General features: G+C 39.5%; 1 protein-coding gene and 1 pseudogene across 1 annotated transcript in view; both read left to right on the forward strand.

Moving 5' to 3' along the window:
- Positions 1-981: 981 nt before the first annotated feature.
- FAM162A (family with sequence similarity 162 member A) overlaps positions 982-22600 on the forward strand; it is a 30289-nt gene continuing 8670 nt past the window's right edge. Inside the window, exons 1-2 of the mRNA XM_016199930.2 lie at positions 982-1100; positions 22352-22474. Coding sequence (XP_016055416.1) covers positions 1067-1100; positions 22352-22474 — 157 coding nt within the window. The 5' untranslated portion in view covers positions 982-1066. The remainder of the gene's footprint in view (positions 1101-22351; positions 22475-22600) is intronic.
- LOC148092892 (U1 spliceosomal RNA) lies at positions 3080-3221 on the forward strand (annotated as a pseudogene).

The raw sequence follows: 22600 nt of genomic DNA on the forward strand, positions 1-22600 counted from the left end.
GCCGCGCCGCCTGACAAAATATTTCCAGGGAAATTAGCGAGAAAGCTGAGCTCTAGGCTTGTCTTTTCCCTGGTAATCATTCGCTTGAAAACCTGGAACTCTGCTGTCCTTCATTTCACTCCTACCCCTTTATGAGATAACTTTCATTGCGACTTCGTCATGTCCTCTTAGAACTGACCTATGTGCATGGATCGAAGAATGTCAAAACTTGAAGGGATCGTTTTACCCCAATCCCATCTTCCTATAAAAAGGGAAACGATTTCCTGGTCGCACCAACCAGGCCGATCGAGGAGGAAACCTGGAGAAGTGGTTTTTCTTAACCCTCCCACTCTATTATCTAGCTCCCGTCCCTAGAGCTGAGGGGTCTTCGTTTGTTAAGAATTTGGGACCACTAAGAAGTGCCAAGACATTTCTGGCAGCGTGGGTGCATGAGGGTTGAAAAGGTGTTAGGTGTGCAAATGTTTAGTTTTATAAAAATCGGTAAAAAGAAATAGGAAATATACATACTAATGTCTCAATTAGCCTAAGAGATACTCCCAAAGCCAAGAAGGGATGGGGGCCCCTGGGCCCCAGCTACGTGTTTTTGATAAAGGATCATACTCGTTGAAAACACTGTTAGGACAGTGTACTGAAATACTGATTCACCTAGGCAGTGTGACTTCAGGAGTCTGCAGTTCGCCAAAGTTCTACACTGAGCACACCACTACTTTAAACGACTACTTTCTTAAACGCAAAGAATAATACTGCAAACGCCCATTGCGCCCATACTCTACAAGAACATTTTAAGGACGCGCGGACGACCCTGCGCCAAGACGGAAGCGCAGGACGCGCCACTCGCACATTCTGCGCGTCACGCACGTCCCACACATCACCTAAGTCACGCCCGTAAGCCCCGCCCATACGTCCAGTGCGTCACGCACGACCCGCTCGCTCCACCCTCACGTCCCACAGCCCCACCCCCTCCTTCGCCGCCCGCGTCCTTCCCCGAACCGCACTCAGTGACTTTGCGTGCTCCCGCGTCATCGCCTCCCCCGAGGCGCCTTGCTGGTCGGCGGAGTAGGTGGCCATGGGGAGCCTCCGCGGCCTGCGCCTGGCGGCGGGTGAGACGCGGGACGGGCTGAGGGAGGGCGGGAAGCCTAGCCCCTGGGGTTGGAGGACTCCTGCAGCTTTCCCAGGCCTGGTAGGTGGTTGGTGCCATCACGCACTTCCCTCAAGTTGCTCGGAATTCTCCCTGCATGGTGGTGATAATGGGAGCGAGCAAGTATAAGCGAGCAACTGCTGAGCAGGCGCGCGGGCTGGCCCGGATTGACACTCGCGCCTGGCTCTCCGTCCACACAGCTCCCACCAACTTTAGGAGCCCTTGCTCCCCCGCCTCTAACCCCCTCCCATCACCAGCCTCCTCGGAGCTCGGCTCTTAGTTCACCCTCCATCCCTAGAATTCCCTCATTGCGTGATTCATAGTTCAGCAGCTTTACACCGTAACCTCTCCCTTCTCTCCGTTACTCTACTTGAGTCCCCCCTGGCCCCCCATCTGGAGTTTATCTCTGCTGTCCGAGAAAACCTATAGTCTGGAGTTTCCTACCATTTTAGTGTCTGATTAGGCAAAGGATTTAAAGGTCTCACAGTTGTTTCCTTAAAATGGGGGATGCATTTCTTTTAAACAGTTCTACAATTAAGTGCTTTGAATTTCGTCAAGTGTTATATAAATGCAGGCTCTGCAGTTTGTTTTCCTAGTAGACATTTATATAATGAGTATTTGGATTCAGAGCCTAATTTGCCTTCTTGGGAACCAGCAGAGCTTTTCCTGATTAGGGACTAAGAAATTAGCATTTACCTCTTGGCTCTTTTCTTGGCACCAGTGCAAATCACTCTTGGTCACCTTAATAACTTTTGATAAGGCTCAATGATTTATCTTTTATTCCTTGGTACCAAATTACTAAAAAGACATTTAATTTAAATTCTAAAGGAAGAATCACCTTAAACTTGGCTTTGGAAATAATATGTGTACATTGTAAATTAAGTAATGTAAAAAAAGTTATTCTTTACGTACATAGTTTATTTTGCATTCCAGTGGAGCATGGACTAGAAAACATGTCTCAAATTGGAGAATATTATTTACTTGAAAACAAATACCCCCTCCACTAAAAGAGATTGATTTTATTGATTTGTTCAGTTTTGTTCAACTAATTTGGCTAAAATCTTTTGTATACTGTAGTGTCCCCCACCCCTTATCTGCGGTTTTGCTTCCCACAGTTTGTTACCCATGGTCAATTGTGGTCTGTAAATACACCTTGCTGACGGGTCAGGAGATAACTCGTGTCTGCACTTACACTAATTTAAGTAGTTTTAAACACCTTACTGACCAAAGTAGCTGGCCACACGGGCGAGTTCTGGTTTGAAATAGCTGGTCAGCAAGGTGTTAAATGGGAAATTCCAGAAATAAAGAACCTATACATTTGAAGTTTCAGGCCGTTCTGAGTAATATGATGAAATCTTGCACCTTCCCGCTCCATCTCACCCCTGGGCATGAACCATTCCTTCATCTTCTCTGTATACACTGCCAGCTTGCTAGTCATTTAGTAGCTGTCTTGGTTATTAGATTGACTGTTGTGGTATCGCAGTGCTTGAGTTCAAGTAACCCTTATTTTACTAAATAATGGCTCCAGAGCACAAGAGTAGTGATGCTGGCAATTCGGATATGCCAAAGAGAAACTGTAAAGTGTTCATATGTATAGGAAAAAATGTAGTATATGCAGGGTTTGGTACTATTCCTTGTTTCAGGCATCCACCGGGGGTTTTGGAATGTATCCCCCTCGAAAAGGCAGGGCTACTGTACATCCCTTTTAACTGTTACAAAGCTTTTCAGCACTGTAAATGAAAGAATTGTTGCTCTGTAAAAAAGCTAAAATATAGTGAGTAAAAGGGACTTTGACTACATAGGAACTAAGGGAGTGTTTATAAGTAGTTCATCTTCTTGCCTTGAGAATATATTTATGCATTATAAAGATTCCAAAGCCTCTCAGCAGACTTTTGATGTTTAAGAACTTCACTGTTGGGCACTCAATCAAAACAAAATTCCATATTTACCTGGCAGGGGAGATACCATAATCAGGAAGGTGGTTTTGCACTCTGGATGTGCTTACCCCTGCAATTTTCTCAAATGTGGGAAACTCCACTGCATAATTTGTGGTAGTGGAGGACTGCGTTTGCGTTCTCCCCAGTTTTAAAGAAGAAGAAAAAATTGCTTGAGCAATTTAAGAACAATTTTACTCCAGATAGATCCACTGAAGATGTTCTATAAGCAGCTCTTTCCAAGTGATCTTCTATGAATGCCCGATGCTTTGTGAGCAAGTCCAAATAACTTGCTCACCAACTTTTGCCCGTTTTATAGCTAAATACATTCACATATATTATTTTACTTTGACTGATTTCTCACTGTAGCCTTCTTATGTAAGTCTTATCATCCCATCTCCATTTTACAAATGAAGAAACATAGGTCAAAAGGTTAAACGATTTGTCCAAGATCACTTCCCTTCACAATGTTAGAGCCAGGAGATGAGCCTGCCCTCTAATTCTGGAGCTAGTGCTCTTTGCCCTTGTTCAAGTTGCCTCCTTGAAGTGTGTTTATGTATTTGTCATGGCTAATTGGGTCTCATGTGCAATGAGAGTCATGAAATGCAGATTTACTTATGAAAGGGAAGCACATATCCATATGCAATTGGATTTTCAAGTAAGAAAGCTGATGTGACAAGCATCCTGAACCAAGTAATGTAGAGGTCTGTCCTCCTACTACCCACAGATTCAACCAAGCACCAATCAAAAATACTCAAAAAAACAAAGTCCACAAAAACACATGGTACCTTGTTGCTGATGTCTACTGTCTAATTAGGTCTATGATGGTGGCATCTGTAGTGAACTTGTACACTTTTTCTTGTCATTATTTCCTAAATAATGCAGAATAGCTATTTGCATAGTATTTACAATGTATTAGGTATTATAAGTATTCTAAAGGCTACTAAAAGCATTGGGGAAGATGTGCATAGGTTATATGCAAATATTATGCTATTTTATATAAGAGACTTGAGCATCCTTGAATTTTGGTATCTGAGTGGGTCCTGGAACCAATACCGCTCAGGTATCAAGGGACCACTGTATACCTCACTTATCCAGAATATTACTTGGAATAAGATACTTTAGGTGAGTGAAATTTCAAATAGCCAAAGCTTAATAATTTAAATGATGGCTTTTTATTTTTAATTGTTTCTGTCAAAAATCTTTGCTATGCTCCCTTAGCAAACAGAATATGGGCTTTTATGAGTTTGAATTTGTTTATTGTTTTGTAGATGTAGGTCAGGGTTAACTTGCAATATTTGGACCACTTTACAGATGTGAAGTCCTATGAACATCTGAAATTGTAATATATATAATATATAATCATATTCACATTTTTATGCTTATATACCTGTTTATGGAGAGAGGGTCCATAGCTTGCATCAGTTACTCAGATCAATTTGTATTCTTTAACTTTAAAAGCATTGATACAGATGATTTGGAACTAAATAGCTACTGACCCACACTAGTGTGGGTTTCATGAAGGTAAAGACTGGATCTGTGGTGTTTTTACTAAATCGTCAGCACTTACCAGTGTCCACCTCATAGTAGACAGGCAATAGATATTTTTTTGGATGAGATAGACTAGGAAGTATCACTGCAGATACAAGGCGAGTTATCTCACCTCTTTTCTGAAAGTAGAAGAAAACAGATATAACCTTCAGGACATTGTGTCTTTCTACAGAATAATTATTAAGTCAAAGGAATGGAAGGGCCTTATAAGAACCTTTCTTCACACTTTCAGAAAGTTTTACTGCCCTAAACTCCTTCGACTTATCAGTGGATTTTAAAATGAATTTATTATCACTTTTATACCAATTCAGTGGACCATGGCAACCTCCTTGTCAGTTCAGCCCACATCACAGAGCATTAGAATCAAGAGGTATCATAGAAGTACTGTAGTCCATGCCCCTAATTTTAAAGATGAAGAAACTTAAGGCTCAAGAAAGAAATTGACTTGCCAGGGGTCACATGAGTACAAAGGTGGTCCATAACCAAAATCTCCTGGCTCCCATTCTGATTTTATTTCCACTACATTTATTTTGTTTGTTTGTTTGTTCTTGCTAACCAACCTTAAATGAGTACATGCCCATTTCTACTGCTCCAGTGTTTGGCTTTGCCTCTCTCCCCCTCCAGGTCTTGCCAACAGGTTTTTATTAAGTACACACTTTGTGCCCTGTACGCTATGAAAGCTCTAAAATGGGTGGGCTGCTCTGACCGGTTTGACTCAGTGGTTAGAGCCCTCGGACTGAAGGGTCTCAGGTCGATTCCAGCCAAGGGCATGTACCTGGGTTGCAGGCTTGTCCCTGGCCCTGGTTGGGGCTCGGGAGGCAACCAATCAATGTGTCTCTCTCACATCGATGTTTCTCTCTCTCTCTCTCTCTCTCTCTCTCTCTCTCTCTGAAAAACAATGGGAAAAAATATATATCTTTGGGTGAGGATTTAAAGAGAGAGAGAGGGAAGGAAAGGAGGGAGGGAGGAAAAGAAAATGAGTGGATTGCCACTCCTTGGGTTGAAGTTTATTGTAATGAACAAACATACTTATATAGTACACTTGGAGGGCTTTTACATGGCAATATAAAGTTTTTTATTACAACAGGTTTTCAGTTCTGTGGTGTCCTGGAGCCAGTTCCTAGTGGCTTTGTGCACATCTCTTCCCAATTTCACAATCAGTGATGTTACATTGATAGCTTGAAGTCTGCCATGGTGAGGGTTATTGGCAAACACTATAAATGAGGGCCTTTCTCTGCTACTCCCCTCCCAAGAGCTAGCATTCCACTGGGTTTAAAAATTCAGAGAAAGGAAAAGTAGTGTAGGTTATGATTATCTACTGAAGGCTCCATTGAAACAAGGGATGGGAGAGTTACATGAGCACAGGCAGGGGTGGTAATGAGTCTGGAGAGGGTATGGGGGGCGAAAGGGCAGTAAGGAGAAAGGATGATCTGGGATGATCGGTCAGGAGGTAATAGAAGATAAGGTGTGGCCATTTGAAGGTTGTGGATCAGATGAGTTTGGACAAAAAGGAAGCCTTTGAGCAGAAACTGTTAAATATTTTTAAAAATTAACATGGCTGTTACATATAATACAAATAGCTGCTACCTATGAAGATAGTATAGTAATCCATGTGTGAGGTGATGATGGAAATGACTCAAGACGAATATATCTGGGAAGTGTTTTGAAGAAATTACTAGTATGATTGAGACATACACTTGTCTTTGTCTGCTCAAAGGAAATACTCAAAGATTTGACGTTTTTGAGTATGGAGGACTGAAAGAGTGTTGCCCTGTCGTCAAAAATAAGAAAGTTGGGAAGGGGTTTGGCAGAGAGGATGGTGCATTATTGAGTGGGTGGCATTGAGTTATAGGTAAGGATGGGACCTCTCAGTCATAGACCTGAGGACAAAGGAGGGGTAAAGTTAGGGAAATATATGGGAGTCATCATTGTGGAGCTGATTATTAAAACAGAATGGAGAAGTCCTCCCTGAGAGGAGTACCGGATAGAGGCAAAGGCTGAACCTTAGAGTCCTCACGTAATGTAAATAACAAAGTGGCAAAGAGGACGTCAAAGAAGGTAGATCATGGAGGTCATAGAAAACGGTGTAGAATGTCAGGAGGGACTGAGTCCTTGTAGAAGGATAAGATTAGTAGAGTCAAATGGCCACAAAGATGGGAAGAGTGGAGTCAGATGAGCTAATGATGAGAATCTAAAAAATATATGATTAGGAAGATCAATGATGTTATTAGTACAATTTTAGTAAAATGAGTGGGAGAAGAAACAATGTAGTACAATATGTGGGTGGTGAGGTCAAGGTAGTGGATACATGCCACTTATTCAGTCATTTAAGCTATGAAAGGAAGCAGATTATTACTTTATTTATAGAAGCTGTTAAGAACAAGTAAATGTTTTGTCCAAAATAGTATACTCTCAGTGCCACTGTGGTGTGATGAAATGGGAATTCTCATCAACTATTCAGAGAAGTGTAAACCGAGTCAGCCTTTCTGAGAAGTGGTTTGTTGTACATAAAGAATCTTAAAAGGGTTCATATCCTTTTTAAAAATATATATATTTTTATTGATTTCAGATAGAGGAAGGGAGAGGGAGAGACAGATAGAAACATCAATGATGAGTGTCATTGGTCAACGGCCTCCTGCACACCCGCTACTAGGGGACCCGGCCCGCAACCCGGGCATGTTCCCTGACAAGGAATCAAACCGCGACTCCTGGTTCATAAGTCGATGCTCTACCACTGAGCCATGCCAGCCAGGCAAAGGTTCATATCCTTTAACCCTCATATCCTTTAGCCCTCTATTACCATGATTATAAGAAAATAATCAGAAATACTGTCAGAGATTTATGGAGAAAACTGTTTGCTGAGACATTATTTGTAATAGTAAAAATGGGAGACAAATCCAGCCATAGGGAATGACTGAATTCAGGTTGTATCTGTGCGTTGGATGTTACACAGCTAATCAAAAATATTTTTAATTAATATCTAGGAAAAGTATTTGTGACATAAGTAAGATAGAGTATTTATTATGTGATTATAAAAAATGTATATGGCCTTGGCCAGGTAGCTTAGTTGATTGGAGCATAATCCCAATACGCCAAGGTTGTGGGTTCGATCCCTGGCCAGGGCACATACAAGAATCAACCAATGAATTCATGAATAAAAAATCGAGCTCTCTCTCAAATCAACTAAAAAAAAGTTTAACGTATATGTTATATGTAAGCATAGGAAAAAGTCTGGGAAGAAATACACTAAGTTGTTATTCCTGAATAGTTTGATTATGGGTACTTTTATTTATTTATTTTTTAGCTCCAAATTTTCTGTAATGGGTAAGTGTTAACTTTTATGATTTCAAGTTTATTTTTTTAAGAGTGCAGAGACAAGGTTTGGCATTAAAAGGACAGTGGAAAGGAAGGATCTAGAGGTGATGAGGTATAAGTTTAGTACAGCGTCCCTTGGTAAAAGGGATCACAGATGAAAGGGTTCATTATTTCAGAGTGAAAGACTTGTGTTCTCCTGAGACTGCAGGGAAGGCTGAGAAAACAGATGGAGAAATAGGGAATCTGTTTATGTCACAAAGCTGATTTAGGTCAACAGCCAAGGCCAAGAGTTTGAAACAGCCCCTGTTGGAAGTGGGCTGGAATATTGATGGGGGGAAAAAAATCACCAGTGAGTGGCCCTATCTCACTGAAGTTTGGCCACCAGATACGTAGAAGTGCAAGACTTTTTTCCATAGTTTTCCCCCAAATTAAAAACTGGACAGATGCCAAAGATTTATTTATAAATATGTGTTTTTTCCAACTCTAAAAGATTTTTCCCATAGAACCAATGTTACAGATGGTGATTAGGGATCTAGCCAGTCCACAAAAACTTATTATGTCAATCTGTCTCGCCAGTTTTTCCTCCCCAGTATTTTTCAGTGTGTTAGGACCCTTTCCATTAGGACCTATAGCTATCCATTTTCCTTACACACCCCACTTGAATACAATGTTGTGACACCATCTGAAGGGAGGTTCCATGTTTATGTCTTCCCACCCCTACTACCCCCCCCTTCCGCCCCCCAGGCATGTCCTACATTCTGCACTAGGACTTATCTTCCAGAAATATCATTGTTATTGTTGTTTTCCTGCTCAAAGCTATTTTTCCTGTTTCTCTCCTTTTGAGGGCGTAGCAGACAAAAGGACTACTCTTCCTGTGGGGGAGCATGGGTAGTCACAACACCCAGAGCCAGTGAGCTGGGCCAGTGTCATCACTTAGATTCTGAGTCCTCGAACTTCAGCCCGGACTCTTAACAAGGCAGGATTAGGCTGTGATGGTAGCCTGGCAGGCAGATCCAGGAGTTTATGTCACATACAAGAGCAAGCAAATCAGATTTGAAGTCAGACAAAATCCATTCCTTGTCAGAATAGTTGTAGACAGGAGAAATCAAACCATTCGGGTCTGATCATTGGAAAGCTCAAAGCAAGTTAATACAGGGTGTCCCTGCACACTTTAACAGCTGATAGCTCAATAGGTCTTTATTTCTTTTCAGATTTAACCTATTGGAATTAATCATTATTCAAAGTGTGTATATATACATTTTCAGTCTTGTTCATTTGTTTTGTTGTGATTGCTCTTTAGTGCAGTCCAGCTTTGCCTCTAATGTGGGAATTACGTCAGTGGTTCTGTATTCCGAAAGTTCTCTGGGTGGCCCTGCAGGTGACTCAGTTGGCCACAGTGTTGTCTCGTACACCAAAAGGTTGTGAGTTTGATTCCTGGTTGGGGCACATACCTAGGTTGTGGGTTCAATTCCCGGTCGGAGGGTAGTGCGGGAGGCAGTCATTGGATGTTTCTCTCTCACATCTCTCTCTCTCTCTCTAAATGAGAGAATTACCCTAACTTAGTAATTCTTCTTTCTACTAGGTCAATTAGAGCAGCTACAAACATTTGACATACAATTCATTGTAATTATAAAATACAGTGTTGATGAGATAGGGTATGTATATTAACTGTGCTATACTCAGGATAGGCATACATGTAGCTTTTTCTTCCTGAGACTTAAAATGGACTGATTCACACAAAAAACTTCCTCAGACTTGCCCTTTCTTATCACAGGAAACGTTTTAGGAATAGCCATACCCTATTTCAATTCTAAAAGGATTAAATGGGCATTTGTGGACCATCATGAGTACTATAAGTATTTATATTAGAAAATCTTTCCATGAGACATGAAAAACGGAACATCATTGCCCCAGAAACAAGCTTCTCCCGGTGGAGGTCATGGTAGCAGCTACTGGAGCATTAGGAAAAGAGAATGAGGGGGTTGGGCAAACGGTCATGTCACTGCGGTAGGATCAGCTCTGTGAGCTCTGGTCATTCACTGTGAAATCATAAGATAGTGGCTGTGTTTACCTGTGAGGGGCTTCCAGCTGCTGTGGAGGAGGGATGTGAAATAAAGCCTTTTCCACAGGGAAAGACAACTGTAGGCCAGTTCACACTGCATATCATTAAGGACTGAGTAGTGTATTAGAGACTGCGAGCTCTGTAAAATCTGAAAGCTGGACATACTTCACAGAGATTCCAAACTTCCAGTGTAATGAGTTACATATTATTGATATGCACAGGTTCGAAGTAAAGTTGAGCTTCTGGTCAGTAAGTTAACTGTTACAAAGGGGAGACGTAGTATTAAGCTCTGCAGATATACTCTGGCCGTTCATGAAGCTTATGTTCAACAGGACTCTAGCTGGTTGTGTTAAAGAGCAGCAATTCTCAAACATGGCAGCACGTTAGAATCACTTAGAGAATCTTTTTTAAAAGATTGATGTCGAGGTCCTGCTCTCAGAAATTGGGATTTCATTCTGGTGATTCCAATATGCAAAGTTTGAAATCCAATTTTCTGCTGCAGTGCATCTCCAACTTTAGTATGCCTAAGCATCACTTGGAGGGCTTGTAAAAGCATTTTTTAGGACCCACCTCAGAAGATTCTGAAGGTTTGGTGTGGGGGTCTGAGAATTTGTGTTTCTGTGATGCTCCCAGCTGAGGCTAAATAGTACTGGCCTAGACCTTGTAGAATGTTGTATTGGTTTCCATGTGTCTGGCACACAGTAAGAACTCAGCAGCTGTTGAATGAATATGGGTGTCTTTATTCTCAAATTTTAATGTTCATATGAATCATTTGGATATCTCATTGAAAATTTTGTAGGTCTAGGTGGGAGCTGAGAGCCTGCATTTCTAAAAGGATCCCAGGTCATGTCAACCACACTTGAGAATAACAAGATGTGACAAGATATATAGTATTATGTGTAATTTTCTCATTTCATTTCTGCCAAGGGTACCAAGGTGACCTTCACCTGTGGATCTTTGGTCTACTCTGAATTGGGCACGTTTCCTACTGTACCCTATTTCTTTCTTTTTCTCTCCCATTCCAAAAGCATACTGGAGTGCAAGTGAGTGAGTGACATTTTTATAGCAATAACATAAAATTTCGTTCTCACCAGTTATTCTCTTGTCCATTTTCTGTTTCAGGATTCAGTCCAGGATATCACATTGCACTTAGTTGTCATGTCTCCTTGTTCTCTTCTAGTCTGTGACAGAGTCACATGCTTTGATTTCCATGATCTTGATAGTTTTGAAGAACACCAATCAGATATTTTGTAGCCTGTCTCTCAATTTGGGTTTGTTTGATGCTTTCTCATGATGAGACTAGGGTTATTGGTTAGGGGGAAGAATAAATAGCACAGAGGTAAAGTGTCCCCATCACATTATATTAGGCAGTACACAATATCCACATGATTTATGACTGGTGATTTTAGCCAGTTTGTTTCTTCCATGTAAAGTCACTATTTTTTCCTTTCCATACTCTGTTCTTTAGAAGCAAGTCACCAAGTCCAGCCCATACTCCAGGAAAAAGGAACCCAGGAGGGAAGAGTATCTGCATCTATTTGGGATTTTTCTTTAAGGAAGATTTGTCCCTTTTCCCCCATTTATTCATTCATCCAGTCATTATTTATATCAGTATGGACTCATATATGTTATACCTTAGGTTATAATCTATTGCTACATTATTTATTTTGTTGCTCAAATTATTCCAGTGTAGGCTGTAACAGATCAGCTCCTGTGTCCCTTTATGTGCCCCTATCCCTTAGTTTTTTGAACACTTTTTTTCTTTCTGGCGCTACAGGATGTTCCAGATTCATCTTGTATTTTCTCTGCCCCTGCCTAGAATCAGCTGTTTTTCTCCAAGGAGCTCCAGTTCCCTTTATTGGATATTGGTATTAGAAACCAAGATCTGGGCACTGAGTGTGTCTGTTGCTACTGAAATGTCATTAATTCCAGGCCCACCCAGTGTGCAGAGCTGGGAAATACATGTATGCTAAGTCATGTGTACACACATAATTATGCCTGTACCTGTCCTATCTATCTTATGTCATCTTTCTATAATTTACAAACATATAAACAATATATATAACATGTAAGTATATAAAGCTAAAATAGTACGTATAGTGGTCTCTGGCTCTCATCTGGCACTATAGGGTTTCTTCTAGCTTTCCACCCTTGCTTTTGGAACTTCTTTCTGTGACAGTGAGAAACCTGGCTCATTATCCAGCATTTGTTTACTTATTTGTTCAACCCTAGTATACTTGTAAAATAGTTTTAGAATTGTTAACCCATGCTCATGTAAAAAAAAAAAAAATCTGCCAGTTAGAGTACAGTGTTTATGTATAGCTCTTTTTGTCTTTAGTCTTAAGTTTCCAGTCAAAATGATGTTCTCCAAAGTTACTTAGGTCAGCTCCCTTTTTCCCCACCTTGAAGGTTATAAGGTTAGGTTATTTCATACATTTCTAATACAGTTAGAGACGCTTGTCAAATTCTGCATTCCATCCTGGGATTCCTCCAGCATCGTGGTTGATTATTTATTTATTTATTTATTTTTTATTCTAGAGAAGGAGGAATGGGTGGGGAGAGATAGAGAAAAAAAACACCAGTGTGAGAAAAAACATCGACCATACACTCCCCAAATGGGGATCAAACCTGCAACCTAGGTATGTGTCCTGACTGGGAATTAAACCCATGACCTTTCTGTGCACAGGATGACGCCCATCAACTGAGCCACACTGGCCAGGGCTCATTATTTTATTTTTAAGCAAATCATTGGCAGACTTCATAGCTAGCAACATACTTGCAACCCACCTGACAACTGATCCTGACAAAGGTTAGGAAACACTTAGATAATCTTCTAAAAGCCTCTTTGTCATCTAGCATTCATTGAACCTTCAATTATCATCACTGATTCCCAGAGATTGGTCGTGTTCCAGGACACATCATTGATGCTTCTCTCCATGAGGGTCTCAAAAGATTCTGAGAAAAAAGACATCCCCACCTCTCTGTACTGTCCGTCATGAGATTGGAAAGACTTTGTATGGAAAGGAGGGGACAACAGGGTAGAAGCCAGTACTTGAACCAGCCTCATCCCAGCTGAGCCATAACAGTGTCCAGCTAGCAACAATACCTCTAAGGCACTGTTTTTCAAATTGTGAGCCCCAGGACCAACAATATGAATATCACTTGGGAAATTGTAAGAAGCGCAAATTTTCAGGCTCCACCCATACTCACTAAATCAGAAACTGGAAATGGGGTCTAATAATCTAGATTACAAGTCTTTTGGGTAGTTTGCACACTAAAGTTTAAGAACCTCTACTCTTTTTTTTTTTTTTTTTTTTTTAATTTTTAAAAATTGAGAAAGAGAGGAAGGAAGAGAGAGAGAGAAACATTGATTTGTTGTTTCACTCATTTATGCATTCATTGGTTGCTTCTTGTGTGTGCCCTGACCAGAGATTCAACCTGCAACCTTGGCGTATTGGGAACACACTCTAATCAACTAAGCTACCCAGCCAGGGTGAGAACCTCTACTCTTAACATTAACCAGCCATTTGCCAGTCAGGGCCTTAGAGGCAGCTGTGAGGCTTCATCTTGACTTCCTGCTAAGGCCCTGGGGATGCAGAACTGTCAGCCAGGGACAGGCTCCAAGTTCAACCAGAGGGCTAAAGGGCTGCTTTCTTTTTAATTTGTATGTTTGCTTTTTTTTTTTTAATTGAAAAGATGTATATGTCTTTATTGATTTGGGGAGAGGAAGGAAGAGGGAGAGAAATAGATAGAAACATCAATGATGAGAGTCATTGATCGGCTGCCTCCTGCATGCCCCCCACTGGGAATCGAGCCTGAAACCTGGGCATGTGCCCTGCCTGGGAATCGAACCTTGATCTGGATCATAGGTCGACACTCAACCACTAAGCCACACTGGCGGAGCTGTATGTTTGCTTTTAATTGTGCTCCACCAGATGATGGAAAATTTTTGGCTTGGATTTCTGGGGCAAAAATTTCTATCTCCTTGAGATAGAAAATGAAGGCCGCCCGGCCGGGCGTGGCTCAGCGGTTGAGCTTCGCGACCTGGGATCCAGGCGATCGGGTTTCGATTCCCGGTCAGGGCACATGCCCGGGTTGTGGGCTCAATCAGTGACTCTCTCATCATTGATGTTTCTGTCTCTCTCTCTCCCTCTCCTTTGCTCTCTCTGAAATCAATAAAGATGTATTTAAAAAAAAAAGAAAATGAAGGCCTTAATAATGATACTAAAACTTGTATGCTTTCATTTTTTTTGTAATTGCAAAGTAAAAACTGAGATCACATCAAGTACTTCATTTTTTAATGGTCATTTTTTTAAATTATTTTCTTACATTGGTCTATTATTGCTAATATGTATAATAAGATCATATTTGTATATGTTTTAATCAGCATTTATACCTTAGAGAGGTAAAAATTATTGGCATCCAATATGAAGTTGTAGTAAGAAAAAGTTGGGAGGAATTTTCTGATCTAGATAAATCCCTCATGACTTCAGGTCCCTACCCCCACCTCCACCTCCACCTCAGGTACCTCTATGATCTCAGATCCTGCTTTTCTTCACATTATTCACTCTTCCAGTACCACTCTAGTGCCTTTGCACTTACTATTGTTTCTATTTGGACTAGCATTCTGATATCTTCAGAAAGATATGTATAGCCAGCTTCCTCACTTCCTCAAAAGTGGCATTATCAGAGAACTTCCCTGACTCGCCTATCTCAAATTTCACACACATGCTCCATTCCAAGCACACAAACACTTCATGTCCCCTCTGTTTATGTTTTCTCTCTGGCACTTACTATCAACTGTATATTTTTCTCCAGTAGAATGTAAGTTCTGCTGGCATAGATTTTTATCTGTTTTTGTGTATTGCCTGGAACAATGCCTGACACATGGTAGGTACTCAATTATTATTTGTTGAGTATCTCCAAATGTGCATTTATGTGACCGATAGTAAATAGGTGTGAATGTCCTTAATACCACACAACTGTACATTTAAAAATGGTTAAAATGGTAAATTTTGTGTTATGTATATTTTACCACAATTTGTTTTAAAAAAATACAGTGGCTCTCAAAGTGTAGCTCCAAACCAGAAGTAGCAGCTTCACCTAGAAACTTGTTAGAAATGCAAACCCCCAACCTCCACCTCAGAACTGTTGATTCTGAAACCAGAGGTGGGTGTGTTCAGTGATTTGTTTTAACTAGCCATTCAGGTGGTTCTCATGCACAGTCAAGTTTGAGAACACACCACTAAATAATTTTGTTCTAATCCTGACAGCCATAAAAGACTTTTGAAGAGCTTCATAGAATCTTCTCATGCCCTGGTAACTGCATAATTATCTTGGTCAGAAAAAGTGCTCTGGAAATGTTTTGAAGATTAATGTTTTAAGTAGTGTTTCAAAAAACAAACAACATTTGTGAGTGCCTGCTGTGTTTCAAGCATCTTGCCAAATGCTATAACATTTTTTTCCGTTTAATCTTCAAATCAGCCCTGGTGAAATAAAGACATTAACCACATTTAAAATGAGGAAACATTTTGAAATTAAGCAATAATCTTCCAATATCTTCCAATAAACTCCTACGTAAAAAACACACAAAACAATCACAAAAGTAATTGGAAAAGATTACCTTCAATGCATACTTTAGTAATAAAGACTAGATTAATGAGGTAAGTATTTGATCTAAGAAATTAGGAAAAAAATAAATAAACCCTCAACAAAACATAAAATGGAACAATGAAGCCCTTCATTAAATTCCTCTAGCTAGTATCTAGAGTCTCTCACAAGGTGTCAGTGACAATGACAGGCCCACAGCCAGCTATTTTTATTATAACTCCCTTTATATTCTATTTGAATTCTGAAAAATTAGTTGCAAAGTGTGGTAAAAGTTTCTGCCATTCTGCAGACAATAATAACTCATTGCCCATCCCTGCCATAATGCTTCAGTGCTTTCAGTTGTACTCTTTTTTTTTTTTTTAATTTTATTTTTGTTTAAAATATTACAGATGTCCCTTTTTCTCCCCAATGACCCATTCCACCCCGTCCCTTCCCCGTCCCCAGTCCTTCTCCCCACCATTGTCCGTGTCCTTGGGTTGTGCATATATGCATATAAATTCAAAATATTTAGCTGATATCTCTTTGCTTTTAACACCTAACTAAATTGCATAGTGATAAGACTTCATAATCTATATGCTGTCAATTCTTTGAGGTTTATTTATGCTTACTTTCTGGTGCTTTACGGTATTGCTTTCTGATATTTATTAGTACTTAACTAAATGTGTGGCCAATTTTTTAAAACATCTTTTCTTTGAAATCATGCTTGAGTTTATTTGGACTTATTGCATTTATTGATTGTTGTCACTTATGTCTGAAAGCTTCTCAACCATTACATATTAAATGTTCTCTTTATAAAAAATAATAATAAAAAAATAAAATGAGGAAACAAGCAAGCTTGTTGTAGTGTATACCTGCTGCCACTAGGTGGCACTGATGGTGTGGTTACTGAGACCCAGGCAAAGCTTTCTTGGGTTACAGACCTAGAAAACTAGAATATATGAGGCCTTTTATGAAAGAAATCAGAATACAGGTAACCACAAATCTTTACACAAATAGAGGTTCTAGCTTCTGGTGTGTTAGAGTAAGGACCTCTGAAACTCCACTCTTACATAAAATGAAAACATTGCCAAAAATTCTTAAAATCTATTTTTGCAGACCTCTAGAAAATAACCAGAGGTTGTGGCAATATGAGTAGCATTTTTCCAAGAAAAATGACTTAATCATGGTAAGAACAGCAAGCCTGGTGGAGTTTAACTGATTCCTATCTCCTTTCAGCTTTACAGCAGCCTTGAAAACTAATAGACCTGCCATCACAGTAGCTATGGAAACCAGCAGTTTAGCAGGAACTGAAGAAGGCAGAATGTATTTGCAATGCCCGCAGCCCCCAGCCCCAGAGAACTGTTACTATTTGACCTGTCTGGCAGTTCCCTAGAAACCCCTACTTAGGGGGTTGCTTGCTTTTTCTTTTTTTGTTTTGTTATAAGACCCAGAGCTAATTCAGTGCCAACAGCTCCCCTGCCCCACAGCCCTTACCCTGGAGCATGGCCCAACACACACACAGTCCTTCAGCAAAGGCTGGCAAACCTATTGGTGGAATGCATTTAAAGAAGTCTCTGTTCAGTTATTGGCTGACCACCAAACTAACACAGAACATAGACTTCTGTGGCAAAACACAACAAAGAACACAAGGGAATATGGATCAGTGGAATAGAACTGAGAGTCAGAAATAAAGCCTCACATTTTTGGACAATTGATTTTCTGTATTGTGCCAAAACAATCCAAGGGGTAGCCTTTTCAACAAATTATGCTGGGAGAACTGGATAGTGACATGCAAAAGAATGCAGTTGGATCCCTCCCTTCCACACACAATGTACCAATATTAACTCAAAATGAATCACAATCCTTCCCTGGCTGGATAGCTCAGTTGGTTAGAGCGTTGTCCCAATACACCAAGGTTGTGGGTTCGATGCCCAGTCAGGGCACATACAAGAAGCAATCAATGAATGCATAAATAAGGAGAACAACAAATCAATGTTTCTCTCTCAAATCAATAAATATATATATATTTAACTTAATAAACTGATGAACAGAATAGATTCAATGACATGGAAGCATAGATGAGACTGACAAATGTCAGAGGGATAGAGGAGGGTGGGTGGGTGGAGGGGGAGAGAGTAACCAAAGAATTTATATGCATATATGCACAACCCAAGGACATGGACAATGGTGGGGAGAGGGACTGGGGAGGGGGAAGGGACGGGGTGGAACGGGTCATTGGGGAGAAAAAGGGACATCTGTAATATTTTAAACAAAAATAAAATTTTAAAAATTAAAAAATTTTTAAAAAGTGAAATAAATAAATATATATTTAAAGATAAATAGGGTAAAAAGAAAATAATCACAATCCTAGATGTTAAGGCTAAAACTAACATTCTTAGAAGATAACATAGGAGTAAACCTTTGTGACCATGCATATGACACCAAAGCTCAAGCAATGAAAAAGAAATCGGACTTCATCAAAATTAGAAACTTCTGTACTTAAAGGACATCATCAAGATAGTGAAAAGACAACCCATGAAATGGGAGAAAATATATGTAATCATATGTCAGATAAGGAACTTTTATCTGTTGTTTGCAAATAACATCTCCCATTCTGTTGGCTGCCTTTTTGTTTTGTTGTCAGTTTCTTTTGCTGTGCAGAAGCTTTTTAGTTTGATATAATCCCATCCATTTATTTTTGCCTTTACTTCCATTGCCTTTGGGGTCTCAAGTTCATAAAATGTTCTCTACAACCAAGGTTCCTAAGTTTAGTACCTGTTTTCTTCTATGTACTTTATTGTTTCTAATCTTACATGTATGTAGGTCTTTGATCCCTTTTGAATTAACTCTTATACAAGGGGACCGACTGTAATCTAGTTTCATTCTTTTGCATGGGGCTTTCCAATTTTGCCAGCACCATTTATTGCACAAGCTTTCTTTTCTCCATTGTGTGTTTTTGGCTCCCTTGTCAAAAATTATTTGCTCATATACCAGTGGTTTTACTTCTGGGCTGTCAATTCTGTTCCTTTGGTTTGTGTGTCTGTTCTGCCAATACCATGCTGTTTTGATTATCGTAGCTTTGGAGTATACTTTGAAGTCAGATAGTGTGATACCTCAAGCTTTGTTCTTTTTTCTCAGGATTGCTTTGGCTATTTGGGGTCTTTTGTGGTTCCATACAAATCTGGTGACTTTTTCTGTTTCTTTAAAAAATGACACTGGAATTTTGATGGGGATTGCATTAAATCTGTATATTGCTTTGGGTAGTATGACCATTTTAACTATGTTGATTCTTCCAATCCATGAATATGGTATATGTTTCCATTTAATTGTATCTTTTCAATCTCTTTTAATAGTGTTTTGTAGTTTTCAGTATATAGGTCCTTTGTTAAGTTTATTCCTAGGTATTTTATTTTTTTGGTTGCAGTTGCAAAAGGAATTGTTTTTTCATTTCTTTTTCTGAGTTTCATTGTTAGTATATAGGAAAGCAGATTTTTGTACATTGATGTGTATTCTGCAAGTTTACTGTATTTTATTATTTCTAAAATTTTTTTATTTTTGGTAGAGCTTTTAGGGTTTTCTATATACAGAATCACGTCAGCTACAAAAAGTGATACTTTTACTTCTTCATTCCCAATTTGGATGACTTTTATTCCTTTAGTTTGCCTGATTGCTCTGGCTAGGGCTTCCAGAACTATGTTGAATAAGAGTTGTGAGAGTGGGCATCCTTGTCTTCTTCCTGATTTTAGAGGAAAATATTTCAGTTTTTCACCATTGATTATGATATTGGCTGAGGGTTTGTTGTATGTGGCCTTTATTATGTTGAAGTACTTTCCTTCTATACCCTTTTATTGAGTGTTTTGATCATAAATGGATGTATCTTAGCAAATGCTTTTTTGCATGTATTGATAAGATCACATTATTTTTATCCTTTGTTTTGTTAATGTGGTGTATTATATTGATCAATTTTCATACACTGAATCACCTTTGTTCCCCTGTAATGAACCCCCTGATCGTGATGTATTATTTTTTTGATGTATTGTTGTATTCAGTTTGCTAGTGTTTTGTTTAGGGCTTTTGCATCCATATTCATTAGAGATATTGGTCTGTAGTTTCCTTTTTTAGTGTTATCCTTGCCAGGTTTGTTTTTTTTTAAATATATTTTTATTGATTTCAGAAAGAGGAAGGGAGAGGCAGAGAGAGATAGAAACATCAATGAGTCATTGATTAGCTGCCTCCTGCACATCCCCTACCTGGGATCGAGCCCGCAACCCAGGCTTGTGCCCTGACCAGGAATCAAGCCTTGATCTCCTGGGTCATAGGTCGATGTTCAACCGCTGAACCACACCAGCTGGGCCTTGCCAGGTTTTGGTATCAGAGTTATGTTGGCCTCATAAAATGTTTTAGGAAGTATTGCTTCTTCAATTTTTTGGAAGAATGAAAAGGATAGGTATCAGATCTTCTTTGAATGTTTGGTGTAATTCACTAGTGAAACCAGCCTGGTCCTGGACTTTTATTTTTTTGGGAGGTTTTTGATGATGATTTTGATTCCTGTTTATCAGTCTATTTAGATTTTCCATTTGTTCATGATTCAGTCTAGGAAGATTATATATTTCTAGGAACTTATCCATTTCTTCTAGGTTATTGAATTTGGTGGCATATAGTCTTTCATAATATTCTAGTATGATCTTTTATATATCTGTGATGTCTGTGGTGACTTCTATTTCATTTCTGATTTTGTTTATATGTCTTTTCTCTTCTTTCCTTAGTGAGCCTGGCCAGAGTTTGACAATTTTATTAATCTTTTCAAAGAACCAGCTCTTTGTTGTATTAATTTTTTGTATAGTGTTTTTGTTCTCTTTCATTTAATTCAGCTCTATTTTTTATTATATTCTTCCTTCTGCTGACTTTGGGTTCCTTTTGTTTTTTTTCCAGTTCTTTAAGATGTAATGTTAGGTTGTTAACTTGGGATTTCTCTCATTTCGTGAGATTGGCCTGCAGTTATACAACTTCCCTCTTATTACTGCTTTCATCCCAGAAGTTTTGATATGTCGTATTGTCATTCTCATTTGTCCCTGTATATCTTTTGAACTCACCTCTCTCTCTTTCCCCCATCCCTTCCACTCTCTATAAAAATCCATGGAAAAAAATATCCTTGGGTGAGAATTAACAACAACAACAAAACAAAAAAATCAACTTTAGCCCTGGCTGGTGTGGCTCAGTTAGTTCGAATGTCATCTGTACATGAGAAGGTGGCGGGTTCAGTTCCAGATCAGGACACACACCCGAGTTGTGGGTTTGATCCTCATGTGGGAGGCAACTGATGGATGTTTCTCATGTCTCTTCCCCCCCCCCCCCGTCCCTCTGTCCCTTCTTCTCTCTGAAATCAATTTTAAAAATCAACTTTGGATGTAGTCATGAGTTATGTGTAATTTTAAAACTACTCACACAGCCCAGGGAGATTGAGGTTCGATTCCGGGTCGGGGCATATGTCCCAGTTCCAGGCTTGACCCCCAGTAGGGGGGATGCAGGAGGCAGCCAATCAATGACTCTTTCATCATTGATGTTTCTATCTCTCTCCCCCTCCCCTCCCCCTCTCTGAAATCAATAAAGATATTTTTAAAAAGACAAACTATACACACAAACATATAAATATATAAAACTGTATTATATATAAATATGTAGATTGGTAAATTTTTTTTTTAATATATCTTTATTGGTTTCAGAGAGAGAAGGAGAAGGAGAGAGAGAGTTGAAACATCAATGATGAGAGAGTCATTGATCGGCTGCTTCCTTCACACCCCCTACTGGGGATCCAGCCCGCAACCCAGGGATGTGCCCTGACTGGGAATCGAACCTCGATCTCTTGGATCCTAGGTCGATGCTCAACCGTTGAGCCACGCCCCACCAGCTAGATTGGTAATTTTTTAAATCTAAATTCTAGGCATCTGCAGAGAAGTATTAAAAATCTCCATATATTTACCACCCTGTTTCAACAATATCAATACATGGCCAATAAATATTGTTTAATTTGAACCCCACCCACTCCTTACTCCCTACATAATTATTTTAAAGCAAATCCCAAACATATCAGTTCTTCCATAAATACTTCAGTATGCATCTTGAAACAATAACTTCAAAATCCTGTCTAGAATACCACTGGTATTACTAAAAAATTATTCCTTGTTATCATCACATTATGATCAAATAACAATTCAGTTTGTTTCAATGTGAGAGAGACACATTAACTGGTTGCCTCCCGCACACACCAGCCAGGGCTAAAGTTGATTGTTAATTGGCAAATTATGACTTGGAAGGAACAAAGCTTTCCAGAGCCCCTTGCCATTGCAGTGCCCTACCCAGAGTTGGCCCCAATAGTACTGGCAACTTGGCATCTTGGCATCTTGGCTTATCATGTCTGGGAGGTTGCTAATCTTTACCTAAACAGCCGGGTGCCATAATACATAATATTTCTACCAGAACCATTATTGTTATGATAAGACCTGTGAGAAGTACTTTTATAAAACTTATAGCTGATAAATGTTATGTTGTAAATCCCTAATTTTCTAGTCAGCAACACATGTATATTTTAAAACGACACCAAGCATGGCACCCCTAAACATAGTTTATGTATCTTATATAGGGAGTAATGTGTTGATTTTCTAAATGAGTTAATTTTGTTAAATGAAATATATACCTGACAGTCATTTCTCTTTTGGGGACAACAGCTTTTCTTTCTCTGAAACATTTTTCTCTCTTTTGTAGGAAATTGTTTCAGGTTATGTGAAAGTGAGGCTTCCTCATCTCTGAGGCTTACCAGAAACTCTGATTTGAAGAGAATAAATGGATTTTGCACCAAACCACAGGAAAGTCCAAAACCTCCATCCCGTAAGTTTTTGTTAGCTTTTCCAATTATGGACTAGGCAGCTCCTGAAGAGTAGGACAATTTGGAATCAAAAGAACCTAAAGGACAGGTGGTCACTACATTACACTGTCACATAGTTCAGGCCTCCC

This window comes from Miniopterus natalensis, chromosome 6 (assembly GCF_054644295.1).
Source record: "Miniopterus natalensis isolate mMinNat1 chromosome 6, mMinNat1.hap1, whole genome shotgun sequence".
NCBI classification, from domain to species: domain Eukaryota; kingdom Metazoa; phylum Chordata; class Mammalia; order Chiroptera; family Miniopteridae; genus Miniopterus; species Miniopterus natalensis.